General features: G+C 47.8%; 2 protein-coding genes across 6 annotated transcripts in view; one reads left to right on the top strand and one right to left on the bottom strand.

Annotated features, from left to right (window-relative positions):
• The window catches only part of LOC112668863 (cystatin-9-like), a 1,128,704-nt gene that overhangs the window by 259,552 nt on the left and 855,958 nt on the right, over positions 1 to 13,194 (top strand). The gene's annotated exons all lie outside the window — the stretch shown is intronic.
• Positions 1 to 13,194, bottom strand: part of SYNDIG1 (synapse differentiation inducing 1) — a 188,225-nt gene that overhangs the window by 3,331 nt on the left and 171,700 nt on the right. The window contains exon 4 of one of the 5 annotated variants that reach the window (XR_007405326.1): positions 8,492 to 8,787. The exons of 3 other annotated variants lie outside the window; for them this stretch is intronic. Coding sequence is in view for 1 of the 2 variants with exons in the window: in XM_049100019.1 (XP_048955976.1) it covers positions 8,545 to 8,607 (63 nt within the window). In the remaining variant the exon portion in view is untranslated. Of the gene's footprint in view, positions 1 to 8,491; positions 8,788 to 13,194 lie in introns of those variants that run through there. One more of the 5 variants, XM_049100019.1, reaches the window with a different exon arrangement.

Genomic DNA, 13,194 nt, shown 5'->3' with positions numbered 1-13,194 from the left:
CTACACCCTGGTCTGCACATGCGGCCCATGGTTTGTAAGTGAGCATGCTGTAGGCATGCTGAGAGCCCTCACTCAGGATGGCCCGTGGGTATCGTTAGCTTAAACTGTGCCACATCAGACAGCTCTGCAACAGGAGTCCCCAAACCTGGTGCACATTCCAGCTGCCAGGGAGCTTTGTGAACTCCTGTGCCCTGGTGGCACCCCGGCCAGGGAAGTCAGAAGCTCTGGCTTGGGACCTGGCTTCTGTGCCTTTCATGCTCCCAGGTGATTCCAAAGTGCAGGCAAGATGGAGAGCAAGGTGGCCAACGGTCCTGGTTTGCTCAGGACTAAGAGGGTTCCTGGGACCTTCTGTACCAGAATAGGGACAGTTCAGGCAAACTGGGAGAGACTTTGCTTCGCAGGACGACAGCCCTGGATCTGGCATGGAGAGCATCCTCGAGACCCACATTTTTTCCAACAGAATCATTGTTTCATGTGAGCAGGCTCGTGGTAGAGAGAATGATATTGGGGGAGTTGAAGCTCAGGGGGTGAGCTCAGCCTCTTGCAGGGTACTGCCAACCTGAGGTCCACCCTCATGTTTGGTTGTGGGAGCTGTGTCCTGATGGCCTGTCTGACTGGTGTGCATGGCACTGTTTTGATTCCTACAACTGGACGCTTGCAGGAAGAGAAGCCACCCACACCCTGGGCCCTCATAGTTTTGTTTTTACCTTGGAGGGTGTTATTTCCAAACCTCATTTCCTCTTGACTGGTGTGTGGCTCCCAGGAGTTTATAATTTGCTGGTATTTTACCTCCTGATAGCCTCCTTTCTAATAATGGCAGCATCGGGCTCCCCCTGTTTTTGCAGGGCCATTAAGCCCTGCAGGTGGGGGCCGCATCCCTAATCCTAGTTTGTCCTCCTAGGAAAATGCCTTCTGCTGTGGCAGGTAATGAGTGCCAAAGGAAACAGAAGGCTGATCCACTTTATGCACTTTGTTCTTGGACATTGAAATGGCTTACTTGAGCAGTCTTGGGCTTGTTGGGGGATCCTGCCCTAGGTTTGCCTGTACCTCTCCCACTTTCTCCAAAATGCTGCCCATGGCAGACTTGCTCATGTGGTCTCTGGCGGTGCCTGCTGTCGGTCCCTATGGCCTGCAGCATGGCATGTGTGCTTTCTGACCCTGGATCATTTCCTGCCTAGCCTCATCTCCTCCCACAGTGGGGTGGCCTGCCACCAAGGCCCTCCCATCGTGGGGTCCAGGATACTACCAGTGTGTGACTTTACTTCAAATCAAATGCTCCACTGATTTTAAAAGGGGAAGAAGGGCTCTGAGACTCAGTGTTCCCATCTGTGCAGTGGGCCCATGGGACTGAGGCAGGCCTGGTCAGTGGGGGCTCCGATATTGCCTCCTGCCCTTCGCCCTCTGGACCCATGCTCCTTCCACGTGGCTTACCTGTGGCCAGGAAGCTGCCCTGGCTCCTTCTCTGGTCCCCAGCTTCTCCCTGAGTACTGTCCAGCAGCTCCATCAGACTAGAGGAGGGGATGGGCTCACCATTTATGAAGGCCCCAAAACTGATACCTCTTGTAGGTTCTAATGCTCTGTCCTACTCTCTCTGGGCCTCTGAGTGGTGGTGGCTCTGATGTACCTGCCCCAGTCACTGCACTGTCCCTTGAGGCCCCAGGCCAGCCACCTTTGTAAATCAATCCCCCCAAATGATCTAACTGGGGTGAACCATCTATTTCCCTGAAAGCAGCAGCTACAGCTACACTGCTGATAAGATGTTTGCATCAGCCATGATCTGGCTGTGAGGACCTGACCTGTAGGCTTTTTGTTGCCGATGAGATGCTTTCTGGCATCTGGGCACCCAACCAGCCTGCTCTCTCCTGATGGTTATGTTCATCATCCACTGCCGAGAAACACTTCATCCCCAACTTTGTGGCTTCAGACAAGAATAAACACTGATTTCTCTACCAGTTTCTGAAGGTCTGAAATTTGAGAACTGCTCAGTGGGGCAGCTCTGACCTGACCTCAGGTGGGCCTGGGCTGTATCTCCTCAACATCCTTACTGTGTTGTGGGCTGAGGCAGGCCACCAGGCTGGAGGGGAGGCAGGTCTCATGTGCTCATAGTGTCCTCCTGCTGAAACCTTCTGGGCTTCTTCCTCATGGCCCTGTTCACATCTGGTCTGTTCAGAGTCCCCTCCTAGGACAGAAGGCCTCCTTGGGGCATCTCGGGATCTGTTCCTGGGTGCCCCTCATGAAAGTGCAGCCACGGCTCATGCTGGCTCATGCTGGATCCTGCTTGCACAGGTGAATATAATCTCCCATGAGGCCATGGGATGCACCGATGATGTCATAGTCCGGGGCTCCTCCAGCCAGAACAGAATCCAACTGGTGCCATCTTTCAGGGCAGTGACGATTCTGGCTCCCGGGACTAGGCTAAGAGGTGCTTCTCTCCATTGAGCTCCAAGGGCAGGTGCCTACAGGCAGCTCTCTCTCAATGTCACCTCTGTCACTCCTGAAGGCCGAACTACAAGGGAGAAGGAAGTTTGGACACTGGACAGAAGGAAGTTTGACCCTGTGAGCTGGCCCCTCTGGCCTAGTCTGCAAACAGCCATTCCCATTCAGGCCCCTGCAGAAGACAGGATGTCCACCTGCTCCCACTTTGGGCTGGGAAACTTATCTCTTGGGACTGGCTTCTTCTCTTCCTCGCCCTTTCTCCCACAGGTCATGAATGAAGTTTGTTATTTTCTCTTTGGGCCTTTTGCTTAGAAAACAGGAAATGCAGGTGGCCAACAAGATCCTAAGAAGTGCCCAGCTGTACCGTCTGTGGGGTCCAGACTTGCACCCTCTGGAAGGCAGCCAAGGGTAAAAGTCCCAGGGGAGTGGGAGCATAAGCATCTGCAATCAGAAGTCAAGAAGCCCTCAGGCCCCAAGGGACACCCTGGGGCACTTTCAGCCACAGCCCTGATGGGGAGGTGCCCTCCAAACCTGCACCCAGAGGTGCTGAGCTCTTCTACATGCTGCCGGACGTCGCACACTGAGACATTACATGTGCACTCTGGATCTCTAGTTACACAACTACCTTCACTTATCTGGTTGTGAAAATACACAGAAACCCGCACTTTTAAACCTAAGAGCACAAAGAACACATTAGTGCTACAAGTCAGGAAAACCACTGGCTTCCTTTCCTTCCCCTCGAGTGAAGGGATTTACACTGAATCAGTAAAAATCACATCACCAAAGACTGTGCAACCAGGACGAACCCACTTTGGCTCGGCATGAGGTCAGTCATGCCATTGGGTCACTCCTCCTGAGGTGGGGATAGGCACCGAGTCAGGCCACCATGTCAGGGCAACATGTCCTTCATCACAAGGCAGGAAGCTTCTTACATTCAGTTGAAGCTCATCCTGCTCAGGTTTTCACAAGAATGGGCAGCGCACAGAGGAATGGAGGCAAATCGACATTCCTTGGGGGGCACTTTCGAATGTTTATACCTATTTATCACTCTCTCTATTGCTGGTGACAGAACCTGCCCTGTGGTAACTTCTAGGAGTTTTAGCTGCAGGGACTGGCCTCTTCTTGGGGTCTCCAACTAGATTCGGGGCACTGCTTTCCTTGGATGCTTCCAGTGCATCCGGGTCCTGCTGGGGCCAGGGACCAGCCGGGCTGTCCCATTGTCTTCCACTTCCTGCTGTGGCTCCCTTCTTGTTGCTCAACCAGCTCTGGGATAACCTGAGATTGATCTTGGCATTGTTGGCATGCTGAAGCCCGTGACTTTATTGTACCCTGTTGCTTGCCTGCCTCTTTCTGGCAGTATTTCACTCACAATAGCTAGAAGTTCGGTCTGAGGCCCGACATCACAAGAGACATGGCCCACCATGGTTACACAGCTGCTCGTCAGCATTGCCAATTTTCAGAATGGGAGAGGAGAACCCAACTAGACGTCTGAAGCCCTGTGCCCCCATGGAGTTGGGTGTTTGGAGGCCAGGAAGGGAATCTGAAGGGACCTTTGAGCATGTGGTAAGACCCAGTCCTCTCCGTTAGGCGGGGAGCTGTTGGCCTTCCACCCTAGGAGAGGAGTCTAAATGGGGTACTGAGGGGCCTTGTACTGAGTCCCCTGCGCAGAGGGCACAGGGCCAATTCCTGCCTGGAGAATCTAAAAGGCAGAAGGGGGCTGGCCAGGGACTTCTGGGTCAGAGCTGAAAGGAGTGCTGTTCTGTGGGGACAGGCCAGGCCCTCCATTGAGGACCGCCAGGGTGAGCTGCCACGGGCACTGTCTTAGATCCTGTCCAACACAGACCACCTAAGAGGGAAGCAGACCTCCACAGAAAATGCTGACAGGAAATGCAGGGCTTGTCTCAAGCAAACAGTAACTGAGGATGCAGAATGTGCGTGGGGTCCACTAAGAACCCACCAAAACGCACAGATGGGAATGAAAGCCATCCACATCCTCCAGGCCTGGAGGGCACGAGGCCTCGCATGACAGGCTGAGTGGGGTAAGAGTGCTCTATCCCCTACCTGGGCACGCTCACCACACCTCACTTCAAGGGGGCAACAGCTTGGCTGGCAAGCTGGAAGAAGGGGAGGTGGAGGTAGAAACCACACTTGTCCTTCCTGCGCGTGCAGGCAGGGCCCAGCTGAGTGCATCTTGGAAGAACAGTGCTGCATACCAACTGCCAGGCTCAAATGGAAAAGAGACACAGTAGCAAGTATTGGCGAGAATGTGGAAAAACCAAATTCTCATACAGTCCTGGTAGGAGTGTAAATTCTTATCACTACTTTGGGAAACAATCAGTACTTCTTACAGCTGGACATATGGACACATTATCCAACAACAAATCTACTCTTAGTAAATATTTGAGATATTGTTTATATGCTTGCCAAAGCATATCTGCAAAAATGTTTGTAACAACAACTGTCATAATACCTCCAAACTGGGAGCCACCCAAAGGTCCAACAGCAATAAAAAAAGATAAACAATAATGGTATCCAGTAATGGTAAATATATAAATCTCAGAAACATAATGTGGAACAGAAGAAGTACAAAATAGGCTAAAGTAGTCTGTGCAGTTGGCACAGAAGTCAGGTTACTGGATATCTTTGGGGAGGGTCAATAACTGGAAGAAAGCATAATTAAAGAACTCTCCTCTTTCTCTCCAATGATTCAAATTAAGTGATCAGAAAAGAACTTTTCATAAAGAATAGAGAAACTCATTTTATGAAACTAGTAAAATCTTGATATCAAAACCAAAAAAGGGAAGTAAGAGAGAAGGAACGGAGATGCTCATTTCTCCATAAACACAGATGCCCATCAAGGGTCAAGTGTGCTCTGGCTTCCCTCTCCAGACTGCTCTTGGGCCTCTGTATTTGCAGTAGCTTCTTAAGCTCCTACCTCACCTACCATATTCTCATGGGAGCCTTACCTGCCCTGCTGGGAGAAGGGCTCCTGGGGGTCTGGTGCTCAGCACTCCGGCACCCCTAGAGCTGCACATTGCAGGATCCTGGACAAACTCAGCACACATTCGCTCAATGAATAAAGAACAGAGGATGGTGCAGCCTTTTCTCCCACTGTTCCTGAGTGCAAACATGCTTTGGTCAGAAACATTTCCACCTTATACAGAAACCCCCTGGAGGTATCCCCATGGCTGAGAATCCCTGGCCTTATACAATGTCTATAAGCTGATAAGGAAGATATAAATCAGGGGTATCCACAGAGGAAATATTTACAACCATGGCTCCTTGCTATGTAAGGTGAAGCCTACTTGGCTCCGGTGCTGAGCACCAGGCAGGACTTGGCTGTTTAACTTTGGGCATGATGACAGAGGGAGAGGGGTTTGCTGTTCCTCAGGGAATCCAGGAGAGGAGGGGGAAGAGAAGAGCCAGGAAGAGCGTCAGAGGCTGGGTCGAGAGTGACTATCTCAGTGTATGCCCTGCAGGAGAGTTTTCTCCTGAGGATGGAGGTATTCTATGTCTGTGCTGCTCAGTGTGGTGGCCATTAGAACATGTGCCTCGTGCAACTGTGGAATCTCTCATGGCCACATGTACTGGCCCTGCTAGGCCACCATCTCCCCTTCTGGAGATGATCTGGAATGTTCCAAAGGGCCTGGGATCTGGCCTTTCATGGATGGGCCAGGAACCTCGGGCCAATATTTCTCTTAGCTATGGGTTGGTTTTTTTAACAAGCTTTGTCAACACCTTCACTTCCTTTAGCTGGAAGTGTTTGGGTTTCTAGTACAATCACGATTTCCTCTGAGAGACACCTTGCTGGTTTGTTTCTCCTACACTTATTTTGTGGGTAAGATTGGATAAGGTCAGATGTTTCCACGTTCCATGTCACCCATGGACACATTCACTCCATTCCTGTTGAGGAGCAGGGTTTAGGCACAGCTAGGAGGACCTGAGCAGAAGATGCCAGCACCTGATACCAGCCTCCAAAAGTTGTGACAGGCTCCCAAAGACACCTGCTGTCTCCAGAAACATCTCTGGAAATTTTTAACACTTTGGATGCTTTATGGTTCATTTTTTCTCTAGTTACCAATGTCCATCTGGCTGGATTACATTTCTTTGCATTATTACAAAGGTTATCTCCTTTATTTATAACTGTTAACATTTGCTATGCACTGACAAGGTACTCAGAGCTAAATTCAAAGAGACAGTCTCTATGTAACATTTTGAATGAGAATAGCAAGATAATTTGGAGCTAGGCCACAAGGATGGAGAACCTCTCAGAGGCAGGCAGTCTCACACCAATCCTCAACACGCGTGTTCCTTTCCTCACATGTATGTAGTTCTGCATGTGTATTTATGATTTCCCCACTTTTAAGCAACTGTTCTATTTTAAGCCATTTAAGACCATGGATCTTCTGTTGCTAGTTAGGTCTGAACAGCAGAAAAGAGACTGGTTGTGAAACAAATGTACAACTGTATTAGTGTAAAACCTGGCTCAAACCTCAGTCACCTGGGTGTGGGAACGAGCATGGGCCTTCCCAGAGCCACCCCACTGTCCTTGATTTGGGCCACTGCACTTGGGGGCAGAACTCCTGCAAGGATGTCTGAGGGCCCCATCGTCAGAGTCATTTCTTCTTGGATCTCATCTCACAGAGAACACCACACACATCAACAGGAACAGCAATCACCCTGCTATGCTCGTGTAGGGCATGGGAGCTACTGTCATCTCGCATTCTCCATGGTGGATTAGAGAAGCTGTCAAACCCTGGAGAGCACCCAACTCCTAAGAGGCCTTCCCAAGGGGCCTTCCACCTTGCAGCCTCCAGCCAGCTGATGCTTTCTCCCCTACAGGCTGGCCTCCAGTCCCAACCTGAGAGAAGCTTGCTGTGGTTTCCCTTCACACTTGTTTTGTTTGCCTGTGAGAGGAGGGCTGGAAGGCTGAGACTCCTCCAATGTGATCCCAGGGAACCTGAGAGGGACCCAGGCAAAATGGGAGCCCCTGGGGAAGCTGAGGGGGGCCTTCTACTCTGCCCTGCCTCCTGATGCCTCCGACTGCCACCTCCCTGCCCAGGCTGCCGCTGTATGCTCCTACCCAGTGCCCTGGCTCCCCCTGCTTCTTCTGGGGTCACAGGTGCTCAGAGTGCAGATTATTAGGGAATGACAATGATCACAAGATCATCGAAGTTCTATTGTTAGTCAGAATTAGAGATGAAATCAGAAGGACTGAAAATTGTCACCTTCTCCATTCTCAGATTTGAACAGCAGTAAATGGCCATATATTTGCATATTTCCTTATTCTGTGTCTTTCATTCTTTTTAAAAATGTGTCTATATAATACATATGCATGTCTGTACATACACAGATACACATGCGCCATATATGTATTATATATACACACATTAATATATAATACATATACCTATACACACACATCCTCCCCAAATACAACATTTATAAGGAAAAGTGCGCAATTCATAAACATACAGCTTGGTGAATTTTCACAACATGCACACACCTGTGTAACCAGCACCTGGATGGAGAGCAGAACCGAGTCACTACCTGGAAGCTCCTCTGTCCCCTTGCTGTCACTCTCCCCAGCAGGAATCACTGCCCTGTCTTAAAATAGGCTATGTGAGCTTTGCTTTGGAACTTCTTATAATCGATCCTGTAGTGTAGATCCTAGTGTGCATGGCTCTCTTCACTGTCTGTGATTCATCCCTATAGGGGTACATAGATAGTTGATTCTCTAGTGTCCTACTGTATGAATATTCTGTAACTTCTTTGCCAATTATCCTATGCAAAGGTAGTGTCTAGTTTTCAGGTATTTATGAATAAGACCGCTATAAACATCATAGTACCTTATTTTTTTTCTTGTACCTTATTTTAATGAACATATATACTTATTTTTGTTGGCATACAGCCAGGAGTAGACTTGTTGCTAACAGAATATGCATATATTCATCATGTAAAATAATTTTTAGTCAGAGTAATGTGCACAGAGGGTTTTCTGATAAACCAATGTTAATACTTTATCATAAACTAAAGTCCATTTTTTAAGACTTACTGTCCACCTTCTGTCCTGGGACCCCATCCAAGATACCACATTGCATTCAGATGTCAGGTCTCCTTAGGCTCCTCTTGGTTGTGACAGCTTCCCAGACTTTCCTTGTTTTGGATGACCTTGACAGTGTTGAGGAAGACTGGTTAGATGTCTTGTAGGATGCCCCTCTACCGGGAGTTATCTAATGCATTTTTGGGAGGAAGACCACAGGGGCGAAGTGCCCTTCTAATCACTGTAGTCAGATGGATGGTGCTGTGTCAGCGCAGGTTCTCTCCTGGGTGGTGGACTGACGGAGCCTCCTGTTAGAACAAGGAAGCCAAACCATCTTTTGAGCACCCTTGCTCATTATAGTTATCATTATTGTTTCAACTGAGAGATCTGCACCCTGTTGGATGTGGATCATCTGAATAGGAACGTGAGCCCATTTACCCCAAACACAGATGAACAGACCAAATAGCCGGCTTTCTGACCATGAGCCAGCTTTCCTACTCTGCCAGTCCGGATGCTGATGGCTGAAGAGGCACGGTCTGTTCCCGGGGCTGCAGCTCCCACTTTCAGTGGAAAGTGCAGCTCAGCAAGGAAAATCAGCCCTGGGCTCCAGAGAGAGGAGGGAGAGAGGATGAGGGAACAGGGATGGAAGGAAGCAGGAGGGAGAAAGGCCACCCCAGTATGTGAGGCAAGCCCTTAGCCTTGAGCAGGCTGTCTGGCAAATCAAATTTCTGCAAGCTGCAGATCTACACCTGAGCTCAGAAAAGTGGGGGCAGGGGAGAGAGAGAACCTCATACCATCAGTATATATTGCTACCACTGAATTTATCTTGTCTTTGCTGGGCTGAGAATTCTCAGCAAATCTTCATGTGATACCATCTCAACAGTCTTAGGAACCAAAATATTCAGATCCTGGTTCCCTCTGCCCTAACCCAGTAGGACATATGAGAATTCCTGGTGCTGGCCAGCTGTAGATGATAGGCTTTTTTCCTCTAACACTGGCTGGCAGGAATCAAATAACCCTCTCTCCACCTGGACAGAAGCCAAGCTTGAGACTCAGCTGGGGATGGATCTTAGCATATAACCTTGTTGCACACAGAGCTGCTTCCATCTGCCTTAGCCTCCGGGAAGCTCCCATGTCCACATCTGAGCTCTTTTCCAGTCAAATTCAATGTCAGAGTAGAGACCTGCCCTTTGAAATTCAATATCTCATTTTGAAGCCCCCAAATTCATGTCCAAATGCCATTCTAAGGAATCCATATGTCCCCCCTGAGGCTGGGAGGGCCTGTAGACAGACCAGGAAATGTGTATATACCCCTGAGCTCCACCACCTCTGTAAAAGGGTAGTTTTGAATTACTGGCATTAGGGGACTTTAAAAAAATTCCCCTATTCTTTTAAATCCAATAAAAGGAAATTTCAAAAAAAAAAAAAAAAAAAAAGGAAATTTCTTGTCTTTGCTTTTTAATTAATTCCAACCAAGCAGTTTCTCAGTAGCTTGCATCCAACATCCGGCACTTCGTTAGAAGGTCTAATAAGAAGTCAACATCAGCATATTTGTGATGATCTGCTCCCAGTCAGGGGGCCTGGAGGACCAAAGTGAGGAGTTGGTGCACACGTGGGCAAGGTGAAGGATACCCCATTCTCTACAGCTTGAAATCCATGCATCTGAGCTGAAACGGGGTGATGCAGTAGAATAAAGGGTGTGTGTGTGTCTGTCTGTTGTGCACACATATCTCGTCAAATCATGCCTCAGAGGCAAACATTCTCAAAATAGGGAAAGGAAAAACATAGAAACATCCTCTTTGAACCAAACATTTCCCAAAATGTGGCACAGGGGATGTGGCCCAACAGGCATTTGTGGGAAAGAAAGCTCAGCCCCTTTTTTCAGGTTGAAATATCCGGATTCTTCTTAAATGATAACTCTCAAGGACTCCGCAGGAGCAGGGGACATCTGGATTATTCAGAAAATAATCCCAGTTAGGACGGCTGGTCCAGCTGGAGCCTGATTTCCAAATGGAAATGCCCTTTTTCATTTGAGATTTAAAAAACAAACAAAACAAAATTTGGGAAATGAGTGATTTATGCTCATAATTAGGTACATACAGGAAGGCCTGTGGGAGTTTGGGGATGGACCGGAAAGTTTGTATCTTAGCTTAGGTTGCTGAGACACATTATCATAGATCTGGCACTCATCTTCCTCACAGTTCTGGAGTCTGGAAGCCTGAGATCAGGGCTCTGGTGAGGACTTTCTTCCTGGTTTACAGATGGCTGCCTTTTTGCTGTGTCCTTGCATGGAGGAGGCAGAGCACTCTGGTCCCTTTAGCTCCTTAGTAGGGCACTAATCCTATCATGGGGCTCCAACCCCATGGCCTCATCCTAACCTGATACCTCTGAAAGGCCCACCTCTGAATGCCATTGCACTGCGGGCAGGGATTCCACATTTGGATTTGGAGACACCAACACTCAGTCTTTGGCAGTCTAGTTCACAGGCATGTTTCTGGGGAACAAAAAGCAGTCAACTGAACCAAAGATCCTGTCTTGAAGTGGACAGAGGTGGTTTGTAGAGGCTCCTGTGTGATTTACAACTCTTATCCCTTAGGGTGTACTCCAGGGTCACGTCCAAGGGATGCCTGCCATGACCACCTCACTTTCATTCCACTTCACTCAAAAATAAATTCTGAGACTTGACTTCCTTTTTCCCACTAAGTCAGCAAACATTCAGGGGGGTGTTTTATGTCAGGAATTCTTGCAGCAGGAAAATAAAAACAAATTACAGGCCCCCGAGGAAACAGAATTGGAAAGTGCACATCCTCAGCTGGCAGGCCTTGCAGCAAAACCAGAAGGCAGCGAAGTTCCTCAAGAAAAGGCAAGACAGCCAGGAGTGAGACCCAAACAGGGACCAACACAGGCTACTCACTGGCAGTAGATGTGAAACAGTTTTAGCAAGTTCAAATCCAGCTCCTTGCTAAGCAAGCCGTCATAAGAGGACTGACTGAATGTTAGAAACAAGGGAGCAAGCCAAGTGCAGCCACACAGAGTCCCAGCCTTGGAGAGCCAGATGCAATCTCAGCAGTAAACACTGTGATGCTCACAGATTGGGGGGGGGGGGCGGCATTTCTGCGGGACACATCATAGCTGTATTCACAAGTCAGCATGGTGTTTGAATTCAGGATGGAAAAAGGTACCGATTCACTCAAGTTTTGGGGATAGAACTGCAAAATCATTCCTTAAATTCCTTCACTCGTTAAAGGAATATTTTTTTAGTGTCATCCTCATGCAAGGTGCCGTGTTAACTCTGAAGGTAAAAGGGTGGGGAGTATGAACATTAATGTCGTAAATAGTTCCATGACAGTGCAGTGTGGAGGAGTATGGCTGGACCCAGGGGCCAGAGAAGACTTCCCTGGAGACTCAGGGCTTGAATTTGGAGATGCCTTGTTGTGGGAATGGGCAGGGGATGCGGGTGGAATACAGGGAGAAAGGACTGGTGAGGCCAGAGAGGAGAGAACAGAATGGAGATGTAGAGAGGCCCAGACCGTGCAGGTCTGGTGCACCCTCTAACGATGGAGGCTAATGAGGGTGTGCTTGAAGAAGAGGGAAGGGAGTGTGGGTGGGAGAGCATGAGATGTGCATCTTTCAGATGTTCCCCATGCCTCTTCTGGGCCAGCCCAAGTGAGTGACAGGGACAGAAGACTGGCTAGTCAAAGGTGACACCAGTGAAACAGGGGGAAGTGTGTAGATTTGGGAGGCGGTCAGGGGCCGGCAGGGTGACCACAAATTTGACCTTGGGCTCTGGATATCCAAGTAAAGACACATATTTGTCTATATGCATCTGGGCTAGAGTTATGAAATCAGAAATTCACTATATGTGAATAGCAGTCAAAGCTGTGGGCAACAATGAGATGGTCAGGGGTAAAACAGTTAAATCAGGAGACGAGGGGCTTACTGCGAAGCTTTTTGTTGATTCTTCCAATCCAAGCTCTACAGCCCCACCATGATGTGTCCTTACATGTATTCAGCTTACTTTTTTCTGCTCAAGACTCAGTGAGCTACTTCAGTCTGATGATTATACTTGTTTCCACTTTGGACAACTTCCAGCCATTACCATCTAAAATATTATTGTTACCCCATTCTGTCCTCATTTCTCTCCTTCTGGAATTCCTATTGGCTGCATGTTGGAACTCTTCTTTCTGTGTGCTTGCTGTGTCTCCTTCCTGTTTTCCATTTCTTTTTCTGTGCTTACTTGGATGATTCCCATGTATCTATCCCCTGGTGTACAAAATTCTTTCTTCAGTTGCAACTAGTCAATCTGCAATCTGCAACCAGACCCACTCATTGGGTCTTTTATTACAGGTACTTTCTACTTTCCAATTCTAAAAATTCTAGCTATACATTTTCCAGGTTTGAGTTTTTAAAAAAATTTAAAAGTTTGAGTTATTTATTTATTTATTTATTTATTTATTTTCATTATAGTTAATTTATTTTTTTAATTATTATTTTTTAATTGGAGTTCAATTTGCCAACATATAGCATAACACCCAGTGCTCATCCCATCAAGTTTGAGTTTTTAAAAAATTTTAAAATATGATCTCTTATTCTTTCATAAGGATTTTTATTCCTTCTTAATCACTTAAGTGATTTCAATTATTTTAATGTCACTTAGATTGTTGTAGAATTCTATAATAATCTCAAAGAGATTAAAAATTAATTGATTTGAGATA

This window comes from Canis lupus, chromosome 23 (assembly GCF_003254725.2).
Source record: "Canis lupus dingo isolate Sandy chromosome 23, ASM325472v2, whole genome shotgun sequence".
NCBI classification, from domain to species: Eukaryota; Metazoa; Chordata; class Mammalia; order Carnivora; family Canidae; genus Canis; species Canis lupus.
The sequence above is the reverse complement of the archived record's forward strand: the minus strand, read 5'-3'. Positions and strand labels throughout refer to the sequence as shown.